Source organism: Colobus angolensis, unplaced genomic scaffold (genome assembly GCF_000951035.1).
Source record: "Colobus angolensis palliatus isolate OR3802 unplaced genomic scaffold, Cang.pa_1.0 Scaffold118, whole genome shotgun sequence".
In the NCBI taxonomy this organism is placed as follows: domain Eukaryota; kingdom Metazoa; phylum Chordata; class Mammalia; order Primates; family Cercopithecidae; genus Colobus; species Colobus angolensis.
Genome location: NW_012112919.1, coordinates 1,620,890 through 1,642,996, shown reverse-complemented (window position 1 = coordinate 1,642,996; position 22,107 = coordinate 1,620,890). Strand labels below are relative to the sequence as shown.

At 37.0% G+C, this 22,107-nt stretch overlaps 1 protein-coding gene across 6 annotated transcripts in view; it reads right to left on the bottom strand.

The window, feature by feature from the left end:
- Window positions 1-15,526: 15,526 nt before the first annotated feature.
- Window positions 15,527-22,107, bottom strand: part of CTNNA2 (catenin (cadherin-associated protein), alpha 2) — a 1,182,142-nt gene continuing 1,175,561 nt past the window's right edge. For 3 of the 6 annotated variants that reach the window (XM_011963728.1, XM_011963718.1, XM_011963738.1), the window contains one exon: window positions 15,527-16,783. In XM_011963728.1, the coding sequence (XP_011819118.1) occupies window positions 16,496-16,783 (288 nt within the window). In that variant the 3' untranslated portion in view covers window positions 15,527-16,495. The remainder of the gene's footprint in view (window positions 16,784-22,107) is intronic. The other 3 variants (XM_011963709.1, XM_011963731.1, XM_011963735.1) reach the window with 1 other exon arrangement.

Genomic DNA, 22,107 nt, shown 5'->3' with positions numbered 1-22,107 from the left:
GAATCCCACTGGTAGATGCCAGGAAATCTACACAAAAATTCTATCCTGTTAAATGTCATATTTAAGACCTGGTAAAACTAGAATGACAGAATTATTTCTCTCTCCTCTCTCTCTCTCACAAACACACACTACCATACCCACACACACTCAAACCATTTTTTTTCTATGACTCAGTTTTAAATCTACTCTTCATTATGTTTTCCCACCACCACAACCCACTGAAATCATACCCTCCTTGTTTTGTGTAATGTTTATTTCCTGCTTAAACACATACATTTTGTAGCATCTTTTTCATTGTTATTTAACTCCTCTTATTATTTGCTTTTTCATGCATTTTTTACTTAGTCTGTGATTACATTGTATAGTCTTTGGATGTTATGAACCTCAAGGGGAGATAAGGAGCATATGGAAAGAAGGCAGAGATCTAAGATATCACAGACTTAAATCTGAATCTTGGCTTGTAGTTAATTAGCTAAGTTGCTAAGCCTCTAAGACCCGGCTTCATTGTCTGTAAAATGGTGTTATTAATAACTCCTCTTAGGTTCAGGCTAGAGATGTACATGACATTGTAAGTGAAGTGCCTCATATATAGAATATATTTCTTAATTTTTTATTCTCTCTGGTTCTTCTATTCTGTGTATCTCCTCTTCATGCATCCTTCAGTGCTCAAAAGCAGTCATTTTAAAGTGTGGAATAAAAAAGCTCAAAGAGCTGCAGAGACTTATCTAAGGCTGGAAAGATAGTAGTACAGGAAAACAAGAATACAGGTAACCTGGCACTCAGCATCACCTTAGAGTGGAATTTCAAAGGGAAATCACTCTCCAAGTAAGGGAATAGAATCACATAAAGGATTAGGAGGATTCTTTGAAGAGCAAGCATCCTTCAAGGTATACCAGAATTACTGCCCACAAGAGAAATGAAGCACAGGATAGAGTTGTCTTTGAGTCGTGCAAAACGTGCAAAAAATGTGAATCTGCATGGTCTGGGTGAACAACAACCTTCCCGCCTCCCACACCCAACGAACTTGAGCACCAGGTTCCCACAGGGCTTATCTAAGGGTGTGCCATCACTGTTGAGTCTTGAACAACCTCTCTCATTAGCAGACTATAGTTTTCTCTTTACCTGTCTTATCATCATGCAACTATAAGCTTCCTGAAAACCAGTTGTGCATCATTCATCTCTATTTTGCCAGCACTTAAAGTAGTGCTTGGCACAAATGTGGCATTCTGTGAATGTTGCTGAATGAATTTGATCCTAAGTTTAGAGATCACGTCAAACATTTTCCTTTTATGAGTTACTTCATATTCTTAAAGGTACATCAGAAGAAGAAAAGCTCTCAAAGTGAAAATATAAAATCACTATTTGCTAAGTGTTCGTTTTCAGTAGAACTTATGAGAGAAAGAAGCTGTGGGAGTTGGCAAACCATGGCCTATGTTCTAAACTCTCCTAACAATTGTGTAAGTAAAGTTGTGTTGAAATACAGCTATGCTTATTTGTTTGTGTATTGTCTATGGCTATTCTTGTACAATAGCAGAAATGAAGAGCAGAAATCTGGCCATCTGTTCATATGGCCAAGAAAACTGAAAATATTTGCTACCTGGCCTTTTACAGAAAAAGTTTGCTAAATCAGGCTTTAGATCATGCAGACTACTTTCATATATTTTTGTCTCATGTAAGGTATTAAAATCCCTGCATTGTCTTTTGAGGTAACTACACAATACAATTCTGTATATTATATATAGAATTCTGAAACTGCATCTGAAAATTGTGGCTGGAACATATGAGATTCTAAATAAATATTTCAGAAAGAACAAAAGTTTCTAGGTACTGTTAATAAATTGAGAGACAATGTAGTCTGGCCTGATATGAATAATTGATTCAGACTAAAAGGATAATAACATTCTGTTAAATCTCATTTCCATGTTTTGAGAATAAATGTTAATATAGTAATGGACAACGTCTTTCCCACTCACTCCCATGTATGTTCATGCCAGGAGGGCCTTGGCTTGTTCTTCCTTCATATACAACATCGCTCCTCCTTTGCATCACATAGCACTGCAGACACTTATCCTTTCACCCTCTCTTTACTCAACACAGAAGCATGGAGGTATGAAAGGATTCAGCTGTATTTTTTGTAGTTGTTTATCCCCTTTCTTTTCATTTGTGCAATAAAGTTGACTCTTCTTTGCATCTTATTGCACTGTCAATACTGGGTTGATTCACAACACTAGCTGACCTGAAATTTAAAGCGAGCTAGTGGTAGCCCAGTGTTGGACTTCCCATTTCCCCATAATCTATTACTTGAACACACATTTAAGTGTTTCTTTTCACAAGTACCCCCAGATAATTAGTTTTTCAGGATTATTGTCTTTGTCAGTATAATCCCATCTTCTGGCATTCCTGAGAATATCACTACTGCTAAAGAGGAGGCATAGTCTGCTCCATCTTCTAGCTAGGACTCCTACAACAGGCATTTGAAAGAGATGTTTATGAAAATGGATAACAATAATATATATTACCTGTGGACTCATAAATGTGTGTAACTGTTAAGAAAAACACCTGACTCATTATAAGTCACAGTAGTGGATGCCTCTGGGAAAGAAAGGAGCACACATGGACCAGATTATGAGTAAAAGGGAAGAGAGCTTGAGCTTAATCTGTAATAGTCTAAGTACTTTTTTGTTTGTTTGTTTGAGATGGAGTCTCACTCTGTCACCCAGGCTGGAGTGCAGTGACACGATCTCAGCTCACTGCAAGCTCCACTTCCCAGGTTCAAGCAATTCTCCTGCCTCAGTCTCTGGAGTAGCTAGGATTATAGGTGCCCACCACCACGCTCAACTAATTTTTGTATTTTTAGTAGAGACGGACTTTCATCTAAACTGGTCTTGAACTCCTAACCTCAGGTGATCTGCCCTCCTCAGCCTCCCAAAGTGCTGGGATTACAGGCATGAGCCACTGCGTCTGCCTGGTCTAAGTATTATTTAAAAAAAAAAAAAAAGATTTTATATATGGCTCGTGTAACCTACAGGTAGTCTTCTCCTCCAAAGAATTCTTATTAACCATAAGCAACTTATAATAAAATTTTAATCAGATACATAGGAGTTAGATGAGGTTACTTTCCCTATTCCACCAAATTCCAACTTCAGCTGTCATATACCCCACTTTTCATGACAGAAAGGTGTAGATGTGTTGAAAGAGTTAGGGTGTCTTCCAGAGCTGTTGTTCTTCTCTGAACTCTGTTGCATGATCGTGACAACATGCTCTTACCCATCTATGATTCTGTGCTTTTGTAGGTTTTCTCTCTCCCAAATTTTATGCAGACTCCTTTATATGAAAAATTAGAAAATGGGCAGAACACCATGCCTACTCCCATGACAGAGCCTGCAGAGCAGATATCTTAGGACCCCATAGCATATCTCTTCAGCATCTGTCTGATTTAATCAACAGTTGTGGTAGATGGTTTTACATGAGTGCAGATTGACTTCATGATGACAAATCCCATCTCAAATGTGTGCTATGCATCTATTTCTGTCTCTCCAATTAGTCTTCCCCAATTTGTCTGGTACCCTTTTTGATTAACATACAAGCTCAGCCCAGATGTATAGGACGGTTAACGTCCCTGGGATTGTTGTAGATAAATGCTCCAGCATGTAGTCCTTCTGGTGGACAGTTCTAAGAGGAATATTGAATTTTTTTTTTTTTTGGTAGAATGGAATTTTGACATTGCAGTAACTAAAGTAATAAATGGGAGCATGGGAGGGGAACATCTACACAAACACTTCTGAGCAGCTTATGCATGACTGTCTTCTGTAGGTCAAATTTGTTGGTGGGAGATGCTTCTATGAAAAGGGGCTTCCTAAAGTCAATAGGGATAGTAGAATTCCAGAAAGGCACATGCCAGGTGGATGCACTTAAGCACCAGAAGCAGACTAAATGGAATTACTGTAATGAACAACTGGAATGATAATCCAGGAGCCTTGTCTACAGGGATAGTTGGAAATGCCTGTTAAACAAAGGGTTGCTAGAGACAAGATAGATGGGCAGAATCAAGGTATTAACTCTCAATCAAGGTGCCGTTTGACATATATATTCAACAAGATTAAGAACAAGTGAGTGGGAGACTAAGGTCAGCACCATAATAGAAAATCATAATCTTTTATCTAGTTTGTAAGCAGAGTAAGTTCTTAGTTCCAGGAGCAGGGTCCAATTGAGGAGGGACCTCAATGCAAGTATACTGTATATAATATTCCCTGTTTCTTCCCCAAAGGGACTTGGGTCCACTTACTAGATAATTCGCCTACTAGATAAATAGTATAGTAGGGTACATGAGTGAATAAGAGGTGACACCCAGGGACCTAAATACGATCACATTTCCAATTGCAGCAACCATGGCTTAATAAAAACAAGGTTATCAGAGTCCATTTCTTTCTTGGATGAAGATTTCAGCCATACACTGGGCAGTGGAAGAAGGAGGTAACAAATGCCCATTGTGGACTAGAGAAAAGGTGCAGCAATGGAAATTAAAGTTTATCATTGGGTTAAATCTTTTATAGATATTTTGGCTAAATATCATCTTGAGTTGGTGATGGAGTATATCTAAGAGTAACAAGTTTATCAGAGTATTGCAAGGAGTGACCTGTTTCAAAAGCTCTTTTTCTCATCTTCAAGTCCTCTTGGCCTTCTTCTGATTTAGTCACAACTCTAGCTCTTTATTACCTCATATTCCCTTTGTGTTGAGAATCCTTCTATAAGCACATGCAGCTTTTCCTGATCCAAGGCCTTCCCTGCCATTTGAGATAAAATGGTTGAAGTAAGGATGCTTTGCAGGAAGATTCAGCAGAACTGAGTTTCCCACCAGTATGAGTGACAATGAGAAAACATCTTATGTTGGAGTTTTCTCTTTCCCTGACTCTATCTTAACATTCTTGCACCCTCACTCTTACTTCTTGAGATTGCCATTCAAATAAATAATCTTCATCCAAATTCTTTTTTCAGGCTCTGTTTTCACAGCAATTTAAACTAAGACAGCTTCTGTTCCAAAACATTCAGTCTGTCCTTTCATGCCTCATATACTCAGTGCAAATACACTCCTCAACTACGTTTAATCTAGGAATGAGACCATCTTCAGACCTTCAAATAATTAACTGGCTTTCTAGTTGAAATCTAGGCTTGACTTGGTAAAATTTATTTTGTGCCCTGGTTCCTTCCTGATTTTGATACCTGGCTCCGAATGTAATTTTTAATGTAGATTTCTTATGGTGATAAGACAGTAAACTCAATTTAGATGGAAATATTCTTCCAAAATATTCTCATTCACCGAAGAGTTACAGTTAATTACTTTAAAATGACCATCATTGTTAAAACTGTCCCCAAATTTGTGAGGTTTTACTCACACTGTGAAGTTCATCCTTCCATAAGTAACAGTGTAGATAATTTTACTAGTTACCTCAGTGAAAAACCATGAACAAGTTCAAAAACACAGACTGAAGCTTTCCAGTGCCCCAGGAGGGTTCTAATTTGATAGGTATGAGTTTAAACTAGAAATGGGAAGTGGTTTTTGTTAAAGAGGTCATAATACCTCAAACATCTGACACTGCTAAGAGCATCAGTAGCACTGGTATTTTAATTTTTAATTGTGGTAAAAGAGACATAAAATTTACTATCTTAACAATTTTTGAACTTACCAGTTAGTGCTGTTAATTATATTCATTGTTGTGCAACCATCACCACCATCTATCTCCAGGACTCCTTTTAGGTTGTAAAACTGAAACTCTGTATCCATTAAAAGAGTGGTCCCCGGTCTTTTCGGCACCAGGAACTGGTTTCATGTAAGACAATTTTTCCGTGGATAGGATGGCAGGGGATGGTTTCGGGATGATTCAAGCACATTACATTTAATGTGCACTTTGTTATTATTACACACTTACCACAGTGTAGAGTCAGTGGGAGTCCTGAGCTTGTTTTCCTGTAACTAAATGGTCCCATCTGGGGATGATGGGAAACAGTGACACACCATCAGGCATTGGATTTTCATAAGGAGCAGAAGCCTAAATCCCTGGCATGTGCAGTTTACAGTAGGGTTCCTGTTCCTGTAAGAATCTAATGCCCCTGCTGATCTGACAGGAGGTGGAACTTAGGCAGTAAAGCTTGCTCACCACCTGCTGTGTGGCCTGGTTTCTAACAGGCCATTGACCAGTACAGGGGGTGGGGAAGAGAAGAGGGAGTTGAGGACTCCTGCAATATCTCCTCAGAATCACTGTTCTGCTTTCTGTCTCTATGAATTGGACTACTCTTGGGCACATTATACAGGTGGGAATCATACAGTATTTGTCATTTTGTGACTGATTTATTTCACCTAACATAATTTTCTCAAGGTTTATCCATGCTATAGCATGGGTCAGTTTCTTTTTTTTTTTTTTTTTTTTTTTAACTTTCAGTTTAAGTTCTGGGGTACAACTGCAGGTTTGTTATATATGGTAAACTTATGTCATGGGGGTTTGTTGTACAGATTATTTCATCAACCAGGTATAAGTCATTTTTCCTGATCCTCTCCCTCCTCCTACCCTCTATCCTCCATGGTTTTCAGTTCCTACTTTAGTTTGCTAAGGATAATGGCCTCCAGCTCCATCCACGTCCCTGTAAAGGAAATGATCTCATTCTTTCTTATGGCTGCGTGGTATTCTGTGGTGTATACACATCACATTTTATTTATCCAATCTATCATTGATGGGCATTTAGGTTGATTCCATGTCTTTGCCATTGTAACTTTATTCCTTTCCAAGACTGGATAATGCATTATATATATGTACCACATTTTGTTTCTCCATTAATCCATCAGCAGTCATTTTGAATGCTTTCACCTTTCAGCAGTTGTAAAGCTGCTATGAATATGGGTTTACAAACATTTCTTTTGAGACTACTTTTAATTTTTTTGTGTGTTTTCCATAGCAGCTGCACCATTTTACATTCTCACCAACAGTGCACAAGGGTGCCAATTTCTCCACATCTTTGCCAACACTTTTTATTTTCTATTTTGCTTTTATTTTGCTTTTTATTTTCTTTTTATGGTAACCATCCTAAAGGATGTAAAGTGGTATCATATTGTGGTTTTGATTTACATTTCCCTAATGATTAGTATTGTTTAACATCTTTTCATGTGCTTATTGGCCATTTGTATATTCTCTTTGGAGAAAAGTCTATTCAAGTCCTTTACCAATTTTTTAAAAATTGAGTGTTTTTTGTTGTTGTTATTGTTAAGTTGTAGAAGTCCTTTATATATTAAGAGGATATTAATTCTTTATCAGACTATATGATTTGCAAGTATTTTATACCATTTAATGCTTGCTTGTTTGTTTGTTTTGCTTTATTTCATTTTGTTTTTAGTGAGAGTGTTTTGGTCCGTCTCCCAGGCTGGAATGCAGTGAGTGACATTATCATAGCTCACTGCAACCTCAAATTCCTGGGTTCAAGCAATCCTCCCACCTCAGTCTCCCAAGCAGGTGGGACTACAGGTACCTACCACCATATCTAGCTAGTTTTAAAAATTTCTGTACAGATGAGGTCTCACTGTGTTGCTCAGGCAGGTCTTGTACTCCTGGCTTCAAGTGATTCTCCTGCTTCAGCCTCCTAAGTGCTGGGATTACAAGCATGAGCCACTGCACCTAGTCCATGGGTTGACTTTTTACTATCCGTTGACAGTGTCCTTTGGTGTGCAAAAGTTTTTTAGTGTTTAGTTAAGGTGTGTATATACGTGTGTGTGTGTGTGTGTAGATATATACTGTATATTATATTACATATATTAATTTCTTATCAGGTACTTGATTTGCAAATACTTTACTTTTTTCCATATGTTGCCTTTCCACTCTGTTGATTATGCCTTTTGATACATAGTTTTAATATTTTGATATATCCAATTTGTTTATTTTTAATTCTGTGCTTTTGGTGTTATGTCAAAGAAATCATTGCTAAATCCAATGTTATAAAGTTTTTGGTTGTTTTCTTCTAAGGGTTTTATAGTTTTATGTATTATATTGAGGTGTTTCTTTCATTTTGACTTAATTTTTATAAATGCTGTAAGGTTTAAATTTATTTTTATACATATAAATAGCCAGTTTTTCCAGAGCTATTTGTTGAAAAGACTATCCTTTCTTTACTAAATGCTCTTGACATCCTTGTCAAAATCATTTGATGATATTTGTGAGGGTTGATTTCTGGGCTCTCTATTCTATTCAGCTGGTCTTTATGTTGGTCTGTATGCCAGTACTACACTGTTTGATTACTGTAGCTTTATATTGTACCAGTATTATATCTGTCTTTATGCCAGTACTACATTGTTTTGACTACTGTAGCTTTACATTTTGAAACCAGAAAGTGTGAGGCCCGAAACTGTTTTTGTTTTAGGATTGGGGTATCTGGAAATTCCTTTTGAATTTTAGAATAAATTTTTCTATTCTGGCAAAATACACTGTTGGGATTTTGGCATGGATTGTTCTGAATCTGTAGCTGTATTGAGACCTTAACATTAAATCTTTTTATTTGTGTGCTTGGGATATCTTTTCATTTATTTGTGTTTTCCTAATTTATTTCTGCAACATTTTGAATTTTCATTGTGCAAGTCTTTCACTTCCTTGGTTAAGTTTATTTTTAAGTATTCTTTCTGATGCTACTCTAAATTGTTTATTGTTAGTATCTAGAAACAACTGACTTTTGTATGTTGATCTTGTGTTCTGTAACTTTCCTACATTTATTAGTCCTAACAGTTTGTGAAATCTTTAGAGTTTTCTATTATGTTGTATGTAAACAGAGTTAATTTTACTTCTTTCCAGTTAGAATTTTTTTCTTTTATTTCCTAATTGCTCTGGCTAGAACATCTAGTACAGTGTTGAAAAGAAATGGTGAGAGTGAGTGCCCTTGACTTGTTTCTCATCTCAGATGAAAAGTTTTGTCTTTCATCATTAACTATAATGTCAGCTATGGGATGTTCATATATGATATTTATTAGTTTGATGTAGTTTCCTTCTATTTATAGTTCGTTCAAGATGTTTTTAATTATAAAAAGATGTTGAATTTTGTCAAATACTTTTATTCATGAATTCAGATCATCATGTGAGGTTTTCTTCTTCATTCCATTAATGTTGTATTTACATTGTTTGATTTTAAGATGTTGAACCATCCTTGCATTCCAGCAAGAAATTCCACTTGGCCATGGTGTGTAATCCTGTTAATGTGCTATTGCATTCTGTTTCCTGGTATTTTACTAAGGAATTTATCAGGGATATTAGTATATAGTTTTTTTATAGTATCCTTGGCTGGATTCATTATAAGGGTAGTGATAGTCTAATTGAATTAGTTGGAATCTTCAACTTTTTGGAAGAGTTTGAGGAATATTAGAGTTAAGTCTTTACTAAATAAGTGATTTGTAGAATTCAACAGTGAAGACTTCTAGGCCTTGGTCTTTTTTGTTGTTGTTGAGAAGTTTTTGATTACTGATTCAATCTCCTTACTAGTTAAAAGTCTGCTCAGATTTCTTCATTATTCAGTGTTGTTAGTTTATGAATTTCTGGAATTTATCCATTTCATCTGTTTCCAATTCTTTGGTATATATTTGCTCACTGTACATTTATGATTCTTTTTACTTCTGTAAAATTGATAGGACTATTCCCTTTCATTTATAATTTTAGTAATTTGAGTCATCTCCCTTTTTTCTTAGCCAATCTAGCCAGACATTTATAAATTTTGTTGATATTTTTTAAGAACCAACTTTGAATTTTGTTGATTTTTCTTTATTGCTTTTCTACTACCTTTAATTGTTTATCTCTGACTTAATTTTTATTTTCTTTTTCTGTATCAGGGTTCTCCAGACAAAATAAAGCCAATAGAAAGAAAGTAAAAGAGAGAAAGAGAGAGAGAGAGAGAGATAGAGAGGCAGAGAGAGAGAAAAGAGAGAGAAAGAAAGAAAGAGAAAGAAAGGATTTATTATGAGAGATTATGAGCTATAAGTCTCATGATCTGCCATCTACAAACTGGAGACCCAGGAGAGCCAGTTGTGTAGTTCCAGCCCAAGTTTGTTATGGCTTGAGAACAAGGGACTCCATGGTTTAAATTCCAGTCTGAGTCTGAAGGCGGAAGAACTAGGAGCACAAATGTGTAAAAGAAGGAAAAATTAAATACCTTAGCTCAAGCAAAGAAAGTGAACGCATTCTTCTGCTTGTGTGTTCCATTTGGTCTCTCAATGGATTCCACGATGTACCCCCAATTTGGTGAGGACTATCTGGACACACCCTCATAGACATATGCATAAATAATATTTTACCAGCTATCTGGACATCCTTTAGCCCACTAAAGTTAACACATAAAATTAACCTTCACATTTTCCTTCTGCTAGCTTTGGGTTTAGTTTTTTATTGTGTTCTGCCTGTTTCAGATAGAAATTTAGATTTTTGAGACTTTCTTCCTTGTTAATGTGAACATCTGTGGCTATAAGCTTCCATTTTAGCTCTGTTTTCACTTTATCCCATAAGTTTTGGTATATTTTGCTTTTACTTGCCTTAAGATATTTTCCAATTTTGTGAAATTTTTTTCCTTGACTTATCTGTGGATGTTCCTGTGTTCCATTTGCTTTTGATTTTTAGTTTCAATCCATTATGATTGAAAATATAATTTGTATAATTTTAACATTTTTAAATTTATTAAGACTAACTTTGTGACCTAATATATGGTCTAACTTGGGAAACAATCCATACGCACTTGAGAAAAGTATGTGTTCTGCTATTGTTGGTGAGTCGTTCTGTATATGTCTGTTGGGTCCAGTTGCTCTATAGGGTTGTTCAAGTCCTCTAACTCCCTATTACTCTTCAGTCTGGTTGTTCTGTCTATTCTTGAAGGTGTACTATTGAAGTCTTATACTATTATTGTAGAGTTATCTATTTCTTCCTTTAACTGGATCAGTGTTTGCTTCATATATTTAGGTGCTCTGGGTGCTTGATGCATATATTTTTTGTAACTTGATATATAGTATACATATTAGGTGCATAGTGACTTTTGATACATACAATGCATAGTGATCAAATCAAAGTAATGAGCATATCCATCGTTTCAAACACGTGTATTTGCATTGGGAACAATCAGAATCTCTTCAAACTTTGAAAATATGTAATAATTATTGACCATAGCCACCCTACGGTGCTGCAAAACACTAGAACTTATTTCTTCTATCTAGCTGTAATGTTGTATCCTTTAAGCAATCTTTCCCTATTCTCCTTCCTTCCTACCTACCCTTTCTAGCCTCTTGTAACCACTATTCTACTCTCAACTTCTATGAAGTCATTTCTTTTAGCTTTTGCATGTGAGTGAGAACAAGTGCACTTGTTCTTATTATGATGACATTTTATTGGTGCAGGGACACTTTTATTATATAGTGCCCTTGTCTTTTGTAACAGTTTTGGCTTAAAGTCTATTTTTGTCTGATATTAATATCGCCACCTCTGTTCCCTTTTGGTTACTATATTTATGAAATATCTTTCTTATTATTTCACTTTCAATCTAATGCAGTTCCTAAATCCAAAGTGAGTCTCTTGTAGACACATATACTTGAACATTTGAAAAAAACAGCTACCTATGCCGATTTTGTGAATTGGCTCATCCAAGGGAAGACATTCACTCATCAGCATGGTGTGAAAACTAATGCCTTTTCAGGTAATTTCTAAACATATGTATTTACTGAGCCTCTGTGTGTTCTTCCTCCTTCCCCCAAGTCCCTGTATACACAGCTGCTTTTAAATATCCTATTTTCCTTAAGAGTCTTAGTTCTGATTCTTTTCAGGACCTTAAGTCTTCTATTGTATTCCTCGGCCTCTACTCTGTTGCCTCCAGGACCCCACAGGTCTTGGATTCCCCAAAGCTTTAATGTGTTGTTGTGCCTATCCCCGCTTTCAGGGGAGAAAGAAACTATTCTTCTAGGGAGCCACAAAACAGGAAGTTCTACTCTTTTTCTTCCATTGTAAAGGAGAAACTCGTGATAGAGACAGGAGACAGCCAAGGGTCCCTGGAGAAACCCCGACTTCAAGCCTAAAACAGCCTGAAAGCTGAAAAACTGGACTGCTGGTTGTGGATGATGCCCCCACTTTCCCAACTGATTCTTTCTGAATAATGCCCACCTGCACACTGGGAGGATGGGGTGGAGCCTCAGAAGTTCCTGCCCTTTGCATGGGGGAGGAGCGTGGTCTTGCCTGTTCCTGTGTGGTGACCTGGGATTCAATCAGTGAGGCAGGAAACCTGCTATCAGGACTCTCTCTGGCTTTGCTGAGAGTTGCTCTTTCCTTTTTTCTTTTCACCCAGTACACTCTGCCCTACTCACCCTACAATGCGTCCACGTGCCTAAATTTTCCTGGTCGTGTGACAAGAACCTGGTTTCTTCTATAACACTAGGAATTGAGTGGCTTCCCTCCTGAACATGCCAGGGAGGGGGTGGGGGCACAAGTGAGCAGAAATGACCCCAAATTTCCTACCATGTTGAGTGTGGCTTTCTCTTGATGGACATTATCTTAGTTGCTGCAAATTGTTAACTGTTTCTAAAGTTTCCATAAAGCTATTGTGGTTAATATGTTGTTTACTTTGTGTTTCCATGAAGGAACAAGGACCTGAAGCTTCCTAGTCCACCATCTTTCTGATATTACTCCACTACTCTAGTATATTTTTGTGAACATTTTTCTATATATTTTTTTCCTCTCATTACCTCTAAAATGATGCCACAATGTTCAAGAGTAAGCACTGGCCTTTTTAATTGGGTTAATGTGTGATGACACAGCAATAAAAAATCAAATCACTTATAATCTATGACCAGCACATTTAGGAATTATAATTTATCAATTCGAATGACAATATTTTGGTATGCTTATTTAGCTTAAGGAGTCTGCTATACACATTACTTTATAGATCTTTATGCCTCACATGAATAAAAGGTGTCCTACACATAACTAATGCCCCAAAATTGATGACCATCATGATGGCATTTGTGTAGTCTATTTCCCCATGGGCTCAAATCATAACCAATTGCTTACAGAGTTGACTTCTAAGAATCAAGTTGACTTTATAGTTTTCAACATTTAATGGGATAAAAACTACAAATCTTCTGTAGATATCTTATGATTTCCTGGATACTTTGGGTCCTTAGAAGAACATAACAATTTTGGCTTCCAAAACATCAATCTTAGAACAGTGGGTATAGGAAACAGATTTATATAGTTTCCTCCCATCAGGAGGATCCATCCTGCTGCAGCCAAAAATGCTTCTTTAGAAAATACCCGCAAGTATTTGCTTAGGAATTCTATGTTCCTCAAATATACCATTCTAGTCCATCTTAAAATATCAATTTAATTATTCCTATTTTCTTATTCTTTAATCTCCCTGAAGAAAGTATATACTAAAATAATTCTTTCCCTATATATAGTTATTCAAGAAGTCACTGAAAATCCTTCTGACGTTTCTATCATATATGCCTCTTCTAACTCTCAGCCCCTTTCAGCTCTCATCTCCCCATACATCATTAATTTCAGTGTCATCATCCCACTTAAAAACTCCACCTTTCCTATTGGGTAATGGTCACCCTCCTTTATGACCTTCCTAGTTTAGTTTCAAACTACATGTCCACATTTATATCCCTTAATCTCCTTGATAAATCCTGTGTTCCCTCTGACTACACTTGTCTCCACATATTAAACTAAGCTGTTCTTCCTTAGATGTCAGACTATCACCCCTCTTGCCAAATTTGCTGATTTATAACTTTCATTCATTCAGAATGTATTTATTTTCTCATTTCCAAGTCCTGCCTCTTCCATTATTCTTACCCAACTACTTTAGTCTTCAATGGGTTTGACTTTACTAGCACCACACAGTAATTTCTCTACCATATTCATTTGGTACTTCGAGTATGATTTCTTGGCACATTTTTTTTGTCTATGTGATATGTTTTCAATTAGATTGCATTTTTCTTGAGGACAAGAAATTTACCAACTTCTTTATTGCTTTAATGATTTCAGCTAAGTGTCTATATTTAATTATCTTTCTGAAGTTACTGTTTTCCTTGATCACAAAAGCAATGATGGATAGTGATGATGCTTATTCAGTAAGCACTGAAATCAACATACACACACACACACACACACACACACACACACACACACTTCATAAGCATGCATTGAAACATTTAATGTTTTATAGGTCAAAGTCAAGGGCATTCTCTATATATTCCTCTGATACCTACTGGCTATTTTTCAGGATTTGCCAAGAAACTTTTAAAACGCAAAAGCTTCTTGGCTGGTCTGCAAAATATTTGACCCAATAAATAATAATGTATGAATCCAGAAAGTTAATTATGCTAATTACATTTCCTTTGGGGACTTCTGAATGGCATTGGGTTGACTTTCTATAGGACCATCATCACTAGGTTGATGTACTTTTCTTTCCTGTCTTTAACCCCTTAATATTTCTATTTTCCTACATCCTGTGGAGAAGGGGGGCTAAAGAGATCTTTCCATTTCTAAAGCATCTGTTAGGGAGGAAAGGAACAGAGTGAGTGGCTCTTGTCAGGAAAAACTTCTCAAAAGGGTATTTTTATTGCTGTTTTGGAGAAATTCAGATTCCTTAGATCAAAAATAAGCTGCCAAGAACAGGCTGTCTTTGTTCTTCAGGTCAGTGGGCAAAAATGGCATTCTGGTTTCTTATTACGTCACGGTTATGTGCTAACAGGAAAAGTCACCCATATGTTTAACTAGTGGTGCGGTGCGCTCAACCTAGAACCTGGCTCAGTTAAGGCCTTCTTTAAATATCTGTGAGTGTCAGTGGCACCCTCTGAAGGTTTATGCAAATTAATGAAGCAGGCTAGCTATCTGTGATCGAATGATTAGTGTTGAAAATCAGTGTACAGCTTCTGTGGTGGCTCCTCTATTGAAATGTTCTCAGTCTTGGTGGTGCTTTTTTCGGGAGTAGTAAGCAGTGGTTTGAGCAGAATCATTTCTTAATAAAATTTTAGATTAAGCTTTTTCTCCTTCCACACCTCCCTTATAGCTCCTTCCCTTTGGGATCTTGCATGTAAGCTTAGGTGTTCATGACTCCCAATGTGTTATCACTTTGCTAAGAAAGAAACATGGGTATTTACCAGAAGTCTTTTGGAGACATAGTAATGTGAAAACTTGTAGGAATCATTCCAATGAGAGGGGTTTGCAGAATTCAGGTGACTGGGGGCTTTTTCCCATTTCTCAGTTCATAGCTGAAATACTATCACCACTTTTTAATAATGGGACAGAGGTCCTGTTTTTCCGGCTTAAAGGGGAAAAGTCTAAAACGAATAAAATATTTTGAAATTAATTGGCTTTTCTATTACAAAGACTGTCATTTTCAATGCAATATGAAAGTGAATGAAGACAAACGGAAAAACCACAGAATAAACATGTGAACTCTAAAAATGACAGAATTATTTGGATATCATCTATTTTATCCCTAATCTAAAAACAAACCAAAACATAATGCATTTTTAATGAATTTTCAGGAAGATACTCTAATCTTTATTAAGTACATACTTAAAAAAAGAAAACATACTTGAGATGTCAAGATTAAATGTGTTTATTTCGAGTTAGTGAATACAATGGTATATTAGATACCAGCACTCCAAGCTACACCTATGTATTTGCCTCTAACTTTCACACGTTGTCAGTTTCCTTCCCTCTAATAGTCCACCACTGGGCCTTCTATTTCTAGCAAAATCATATAGTTCAAATTAAAAAAAAAAAAAAGAAAGATTGGTCACCGTATTGTGCTTCCAGTGCCCCCAGAAGGATTTTAATTGTCTCAAATAGATGCTTATTGTTTTCAGTAAAGGGGGGAAAAAAACCCATGATCACTAGTAATGGCACAACTAGAAGAGAAAACAGAATGCAGATTAAAAGAAGCATTTTAGGCTGGACTAGTTAATTTCCCCTCAGTTAAAGATCGACATAATATCACGGATATAGACTTCAAGGTTAAATTGTTCAATTCGTGGGCCACACACTTAAGCGTATTGGCTAGTACATTTTTGCACTGAAACAGAAGCAATACAAGTTTTATGTTCTACCATTACACTTCCAAATTTTTCACTTATGAATATACCTGCCAACCTAATGATTCTTGCATGCATTAGTTTGCTTTTGTAGAGTTAAGTTTATTTTCCCCATCCCTCCCACTCCCATAAATGTTGCGCCAATGCGAACTCTGTGCCCAATTTTATGAGAATATTGCAAAGGACAGCTCTGTGCCACCTCAGTACAGGAATGTCCTGTCTCCTTCCCAGGCTACAGATGGATCAGTAGTATTGATCTCATCTCATCGTACATGCAAACAGACACTGTTCCCTTAATTTCCCCATGCCAGAGGCATACGAGCCGGCAGGTATGCATACAAAAATGGAATTAAAAAGAAAAAGAAAGAAAAGATAAAAGCTTTCTTGTTAAAATCTATCGTCCTAGAAGGAATCCATTGCTTTGAATTCACTTAAAGCCTGTACAGGCGAAATGTGTTTCTTCTGAGAACCTCGTCGAACTCGTGTCTGGAATTCTTCAGGCTTTTCTCTCTTCACAAGGGGCTTCTTCTCTGGAGCCTTCATCTTCCAAGACACAACAGGTGAGTTGACAGCTGCTGTCCCATAGACCTTCTGGTATTTGGTTGAGGCCACATAGGATGCTTTCACCGTGAGGACAACAGCATTCATCAGGTTTTTAGCTGCCTGGATAAGTGATGTGGCACTGTCCAGCTACAGTGGGAAAAGAATGAGATACATGTGGGTCAACGGAAGCCCCAAATTCACAAGAGGGTGATGTACTTTTCACAGTTAAAACAAAGTTTTCCTTGTGCAAATAAAGAGTATTGCTGAAAAGGAGCAAATTATCACAAGTTAAGGTTTCTAAAATCTCAATACAGCTAATGGCAAAGCCCTCATCTTAACAGGAATTCCAAGGTAACAGAAGTTTTCCCAAGTGGAACATCTCATGTTATTACATTAGGGTAATTAGCAATGGTGACAATTACTCAAATGTTGGACAAGCATTTGGCAGACACTAAAGAAGAAAAGTTATAAGGGGTTACATCTCAATTTTATGGCCCGACCAATGGAAGTATCTATCTATAGGCTATTTCTACATCTTGAGCTCAGGGTTGGTGAGGATACAGTCATTTAAGCAGAAGAACAGTCCACGGGTACTTTCGCTTCTGTGAGGTGTTAATTGAGCTTGGAGTATCAATTTAACTATTTATTTAACAGGTCCTGAATATACCTTCTATATAAATACTGATATTATGTCAGGATCTCATAGCATTCAGTGAGACCCTCCCATCCATGCATTAATGAAATATTGAGTACTTACTATGTGCCAAATACTATGATAAGAAATTTGTATTTTCCCACTTAGCTCTCGTTAACAACTCTATGATATAGGCCTTATTGTCATGCCCTTATAGAATGAGAGAGCTGATACATGCAGAGGTCCAGGAACTAGCACAGGTTTTAGTCTTTAAAACCTGAGCTACTACTCATCTATAGTGCCACTCTGTTGGATAGGATGGCTTTTAAAAATGCCATGACAAGTCACAATTTGAGAATAGGTTTAGAGGCCCATCACAAGACTTTCAGGCCAGGAATATTTTGGGTTACCTTCTCTCTGTCTTTAGTTAGTGTGATGAGTACTGTATACTAGATCATTCAATATCTGCTTCAACCTTCTTTTTGTTCACTGCCTGGGCATAGATGGTGGGGTTACATCTCAATTTTATAGCCCAACCAGTGGAAGTACCTATTTATCTACACACTATTTCTATATCCTGAGCTCAGGATTGGTGAGGCTCAACAATGCATCTCCTAGACTCTCCTTCAGCCAGGATTCTACATGTGACCTAGTGAAAGAGAAGAATTAACAGCTGAACTGCAAATATGATTCCAGCCTCGGGGATGTTTGAGCATTGTCTGATCTTTCTTTCATCAAACCTCTCATAACATCAACTAACAAAATATATCAATTACAATTAACTGAAGGAAGCAAAGATGTTCCTAAGTATGCTGTTCCTAGTTGTAGAGATTATTTGTTGTGTAGCCTGTAATTCATGAACTGTAGCTGCATTAAGCCTTCTGGGGGCTAGGTGACTAAGAAAGTGTTTAAACAGAGACTGTAGATCTTATGGTTCTCCCAGCTGACGTAATTCACTTTAGCTTTGTGTGTCATTTCTTATTAACAAAAATATGTCCCATGCAGTATTGAGGTTATCAGAAGTTGCATCTAACACCACTGTGATACTGTTCCTTTGGCTGCTTTTTTGTTCCATATCCCTTACTTAAGCTAAATTAATGTTGTGCTGTGTTTTAAAAAATGTCAATCAAATGAGTTCAATTTTTCCATCACCAGAAAAGCTTGTAGTCTGACCAATGGGGAAAACAATGGAAGATGTTTTATATAATTGCTTTGTGAATTAACTCAACCAAATGGATGGAGTAACCCACTTACTTGATCACTTCTATTATGCCATACAAAATGTACATATACCAAAATCACTGCTTAACCCCATACTGTTTAGTTTATACAGCCCAAATTTCTAAAGATAATTAAGGAAAAGCAAACTCTAGGTTATAAGCCACGCATGAATTAGTGGGGTGGTTCTCAAAGCCTGGTCCCTGAGGTGCAAGAGCATCAGCATCACCTGGGAATCTGTTAGAAATCACATTTATCAGGCCCAATCCAAAACGTACTGAATCAAAACCTTGCAATCTTTGCTTTAACTAGCTAGCCATCCAGGGGGTTCTGATACTTGCCAAAGTTTGAGAACTACTGGATTAATGAAACCTAAAGACTGTCTTGATGGTTTACTTTATCCAATGATTTCAGGACTTCTGTCATACACAAGTTTGGTAATATCATAGCCAGTTATCTCACTGAATTTTACTTTTTTGTCTTTCCCATCTTAGCCCCAGGTAGAAGTGTAAATAATGAAGGACAGAGATGAGACAACAAAATGTTGGAAACAATCAGCAGCAGGTAAGTCATGGTTTCTTTAGAAGCTAAATACCTAACACCTTTGGCCAATGCACAGTTCTTTGTAAGTCTGTCAGGTTTCAAAAATGACTAAAGTTAATTCATAAAATTAGTTAATTCTATCATGTGCTATGAGTAAATGAAGGGTAAAATATGACAGGGACGTTTGGTTGATTTACTTAGGGCAACAGAATTAGTAGAAGTAGAACAAGCTGATATATTGCTATTAAATGGTCCCCAAAGAGTGTCTCTTGGGAGAACTGAGTTGCTCTGAAGAGAAGGGATTACAAGTAAATTTGGAGCTTTTTACCACAGATTCCATTTTCAGATACATGGTGTTTAATTCTGCAGCAAAAATACCAGAGCCTGCCTCTTCCTTCAGAACCCCTTTGCTTTTCAAGCCTGATGCAGGAATCCTGTAAATAAACCTAATACATAGCTTGAGAGTGAGAAAGCATTGAAACATTAAGTCAAGAATTTTGTTCAAGCCGCCTGCTAAGGCAGATCTTGAATTTGTAGCAAGGTAAAGTGAGGAGGTGAGAGATCCAGCCAACTAAACTGGAACAAATATTTCCACAAACAAAAAGTTGAATTTCCAAAGGTTACATTTTGCCCTTTTTTGTAGACCCACTTTCAGATTTAGATCGTTATCGGGAACAATCACCATTCTTTCCGATTTAAAATGCCTTTCCAAAATGGTACCAAAACTCTGCTTTCTAATTGGCAAGTGTTGGCTAAAAATTCACTTCCTAAAGAAAAGATACTAGAATAAAGCTGCATGGCAAGATTTTTTAAATACACAGTTTAGGAACACTTATTTAACATCATTGCATTCTATTTTGTGACTTACAGTGAATTTGTATATGTGAAGTTTTCAAAATAATCAAAATTCAGTGAGCACTTACTAGTCACCTGACATTGACTGAGTCCTTTTAATTGTGTGATTTAATTTTCAAAAATTCTTGAAGTAGGAATGATTATTACTCCCCATTTAAAAAGTGAGGAAGTTGAAGCTTAGGGAAGTAACGTAAGTTGTCCCTGCAGTCATTGGCAAAGTAGGGGTTAGGACCCGTACCATCTCTCTCCAAAGCCCACTCATCTGAACCCCATCATGGAGCAATATTCCCCCAAAACATCACTTAATCTCTCAGGTCTTGTTTTTTAGTTATTACCTATCCAAAATGAACTCGTTTCTATGAATGAACAGGCTGGAAGCCTGTCCTCTAAACCGGGCAACATCCTTTTAACATCATGGCTGTGTCTGACAAGTGCCTCATCTCTCCCAATCTGTGATTCTTTGTCTCATCCTCACAGCCCAAATCCTCACTGAGTAGCCTCTGGCCTCAGGTATGTTGCTGCCTAGAGCTCAGCCCTTTCTTGTTCTTCCTGGCCTCGAGTCACCCTTATGGAAATAGAGACTGGAATCTGATCTTTGCTAATTTGTCCCATTACTCTGAAGCACATTTATACTAGGCAGGGCTCAGCTACTCTTATTAGTCAGCTAATCCTTTACCTGGTCCAGTGTTGCTAGTTTTAAAATGGCATCGAAATTCAACCACCTCTCAGCCCTTCCTCAAGCTGACCTGAATAAGACATATCCACCTTTTCCTAGTTAAGGGCCTTTTGTATTCTTATAGAATATCCCATTAAGTTCCTGTATCTAACCTAAGAGAAACTGCTTATTTTCAGCTAGTTTAAATAAAAACAAGAGCATACATTCAACAAATTAGACCATGTGCTGTTTTCTGAACTAGTTTCCTGAGTTTCATTTAATCTCACAACCAGCCCTAAGACAGGTAATAGTATTTTGACCAATTGAGACTTAGAAGCATATAGCTTGCCCATTATCACACTGCTAACCTGTGGTGAAGCCAAGACATAAACCCAGGCCATCTAACCACTGAGCCCATGCTCTCACCATTCCTCCATGCTATTTCCCAGAGCCATCCAGAGCAGATGAATCTTCAGCCCTCAAAATCTACTAAGATCTGCTACACTCATTCTCCCTATTCCATCCCATAGGTGTCTGCTGTCCCTAACCACAGGAATTAGACTTCTCCTAATTGTTATGATTCTTTTAAAATATCAAAATATTATATTTAAAAGAAAACAGATGTTTCCTCACATCTTGTGCTATTATAGTCCATGAAAAGAAAATAGGTGCAGGAGAGCTGTTTTATAGGCCTTTCTATAGGACACTGTCTTTTTTTCCCCCGCCTCTATTCCTACTCTTCTTAATACCACTCAACTTCTAATAGAGTTCTGTTCTCTATACTCCCCTCATTTTGTATTTTGAATGGGCAGAAAGACTGGAGCAAAGACTTATCTGAATTGTGATTCTTCCATTTATTGATATTTGTGTAGCCTAATTCCTTATATCATCGAAGCTGAAAAACATCGTAAATATTTGAAATGACTCTTGTACAGCTTATGTTATCAACTGAATATTTGTGAAAGCCTATGTCCTTAGCTGTATGCTACTTCATTCACACAGGACTTACGTTGCAACAGGCGTTCAGTTTCAACAGAAACAATTCGACTGCAGAAGTCAACCACATTCTTTCAAAGGAAAGTGCAACTACACCTCTTGAAATGCTGAATTATCACTGACTTTTTATCCTCCAGTGTATCCCTACATTTTTCCATCTACACATTCATCCAAGTATTTATTCAGATGCCCATTGAATACTTTTTGCCAACTACTGTGCTTAAGTGTTGGGTATGGAAACACAAATAGACAAAAGCACTGAAATACAAGAGCTTGCAGTACAATGAGAAAAAGACACAAACTAAAGGTTTTAATATGGTATATAGTGTTTCAGTAGGATGCGAGATGCTAAATGAACAAAAGGAATAGGGATTTACCTTGAGTCAGGCAGGGATAGGAGAGGGGGAAAAAAGCTTCGTTGTGAGCATATCTAAACACTCTTTAATAAGAGGGTGTTGGTGACTGAATGGTTAACAGTGATAAGGAAGGACAATTCTCAAATACCTGACTAGTCCAACTTGGTATACATCAATGCTCTTAACTGAGATTGTGGAAATAAGAAGGATGTTG